Source organism: Arachis ipaensis, chromosome B06 (assembly GCF_000816755.2).
Source record: "Arachis ipaensis cultivar K30076 chromosome B06, Araip1.1, whole genome shotgun sequence".
NCBI lineage: Eukaryota > Viridiplantae > Streptophyta > Magnoliopsida > Fabales > Fabaceae > Arachis > Arachis ipaensis.
Genome location: NC_029790.2, coordinates 78,921,847 through 78,924,104, shown reverse-complemented (window position 1 = coordinate 78,924,104; position 2,258 = coordinate 78,921,847). Strand labels below are relative to the sequence as shown.

The 2,258-nt window shown below is 26.8% G+C and overlaps 1 protein-coding gene across 9 annotated transcripts in view; it reads left to right on the top strand.

Moving 5' to 3' along the window:
- LOC110263364 (DNA repair protein RadA-like) overlaps nt 1–1,301 on the top strand; it is a 2,173-nt gene extending 872 nt beyond the window's left edge. For 2 of the 9 annotated variants that reach the window (XR_002348882.1, XR_002348884.1), the window contains exons 2-4: nt 492–804; nt 1,007–1,087; nt 1,187–1,292. Coding sequence is in view for 3 of the 9 variants with exons in the window: in XM_021104535.1 (XP_020960194.1) it covers nt 476–547; nt 724–804; nt 1,007–1,087; nt 1,187–1,249 (297 nt within the window). In the remaining 6 variants the exon portion in view is untranslated. Of the gene's footprint in view, nt 1–263; nt 805–999; nt 1,092–1,186 lie in introns of those variants that run through there. The other 7 variants (XR_002348883.1, XM_021104537.1, XM_021104536.1 and 4 more) reach the window with 7 other exon arrangements.

Here is a 2,258-nt window from a genome sequence, read left to right as displayed (position 1 = left end):
TGCAATTAAACTAATCTAAAATTTTTACACAGTTGCTCAATTACAACTGTTCTCATTCATACAATCAATGTAAAAAAGTAATTTAATTTTTCTAGGTGACTTTTCCTAATTAAATGCATGTCTAAAATTGCTTAACTTGAAAGTGCATTGAAGTTAAACTTTATAAATATGTCCTTGTGTGAGAGATTTTTTTTTCTGGTACTAAAATTTTATGAGAGCAATATTTATACAATAAGTTCTTTCTGGGTTGCATCCGAAATGCCATAAAATAAATTAAGAGGATACAAATGAAGTGAAATGATTGGCTCACTTGTAACAGAATCGATCTTGTGGATTGTAATGTTATTTTTATCTATCTTGTTTCAGATTTTGTTGATTGGACTTGGAAGGAGTTCAATTTAATTTCTTTTAAATTAAGAGGATACAAAACTCTTACCACTAATGCTTTCTTTTATTGTCACAATTTGATTGGAAGATGACAACAATGATAGCAAAGGGTTGCAGTGAAGGCAAAGCATCTCGAGTTTTATATGTGTCTGGTGAAGATGTTAGCTTTTATTGGGTTTCTTTCCTGCATCTTGGTATTGTAGTTTGGGATAATATTTAATTTCTCTGATGTGGGCACTGAAGTTTAACATTTGATTTGTGACTGTGCTTTGGGTTTAGAGTCAGTTAACCTTCTCTAATTTGGTTGCATTTATTTTGTTTTGTGTCATGTGACAGAGCCTTGAGCAAATTGGTAATAGAGCAGAACGCCTTAGGATTAAATCAGATATATATTTATATTCAAGTACTGATATTGAGGTGAAAATCTAGATTTCTTCAGATTAGTTTTGCTGCTAGCATTCTTCTTGCTATATTATTTTCTGTGTTATACATCGATTTTTATTGAAGTTATTGTCTGGGTCCTAATAAACGATTATTTCATGTAATAGCCTTAATTTGCGAGAACTATATGGTGAACTCTAGATACTTGTATGCCTTTTTATCTTAATTTAGTTTTTAGGACATATTGAAGAAAGCTCAGCTTCTTTCCCCTCGTGCTATGGTTGTTGATTCAATACAAACTCTTGATCCTATTAACACTGTTAGTAGTTTTCCTTTAATTCTATTAACACTTTTCTTTTTTTATCATTTGCCAATGTCTTTGAATTTAACATTTTGTTTTGATTTATGTATTCTCCAGTGGTCAGAGCAAAAGGTTAAGTTGAATGATGCTGAGCACAAGTTAAAAGATCAAGGACGTTAACTAAAGGTTCAACAGAAAAGAATTGGTTCTACTAAAAAGACAATTCATATTTTGTATAAAAAGTTAAATTACCCACTTTCTTCAACCTTGTTTGATCCTACAGAAGATGAGCTTGGGATAAGCTCTAGTGATGATGAGGATGATAACATAAGTGATTGATGTTAGGAGTATATGTTTTTTTTTATTTAGATTAAGGAATTTTTAGTTGAATTAGTTAGTACATTTTATTTTATTCATGATATTTGACCTTTTTAAAGGCTTTTTTTATTTTAGTTTAAGTATTTTTTTCTTATTTTAGTTTGATTACATTTATGGACAAAAGTATTTTAGTAATAGATATTTTTTTAACTCTTATGGTAATTAACTTTTTCATGACTTTATTATGTGTTTATAATTTTGATGATGTAATATGAAAAAATGATTATGATGGTCTTAATATAGAAAGCAGATTGAATACAATTTATTTTCTAAAATATTTATATATTAAATAGCAAATTATTTTGTTTGAAAATTGTTGGAAATATTATATTAAATTTGTAGAAAATTTGTGTGAAAATAATTTTTTGTTTTGTATGAAATTTGTTTCAAATATGTAAATTCTTTTAAATTAAATATGTCTAAAATTTAATTGAAAAGAAATAATTGATTTGTCTAAAATTTGTTAAAAAAAATTTGTTATATTTGAATAAATTCGTTAGCAATTTATCTGAAATGAAATATATTTTTTGTTTGAAATTTGTCTAAAATAAAATATTTTTACGTTTGAAATTTGTCTGAAATACATTGTCTTTATGTTGGCTAATCTGTCTAAAATTTGTCTAAAATACATCATAATAGTTAGAAATCTAGCAGATAAATACGTATTCGAAATCTGTCACAAAATCGTTTGAAAAAAATTTTGGACGAAATTTCAGACAAAATGTAAATTAGCAACAGGGCTTTTTGGGACAAATAAAATTCATCCCACATTTGTTTGAAAGAAAAATTTTGTCTCTCATTTGTTCAAAAT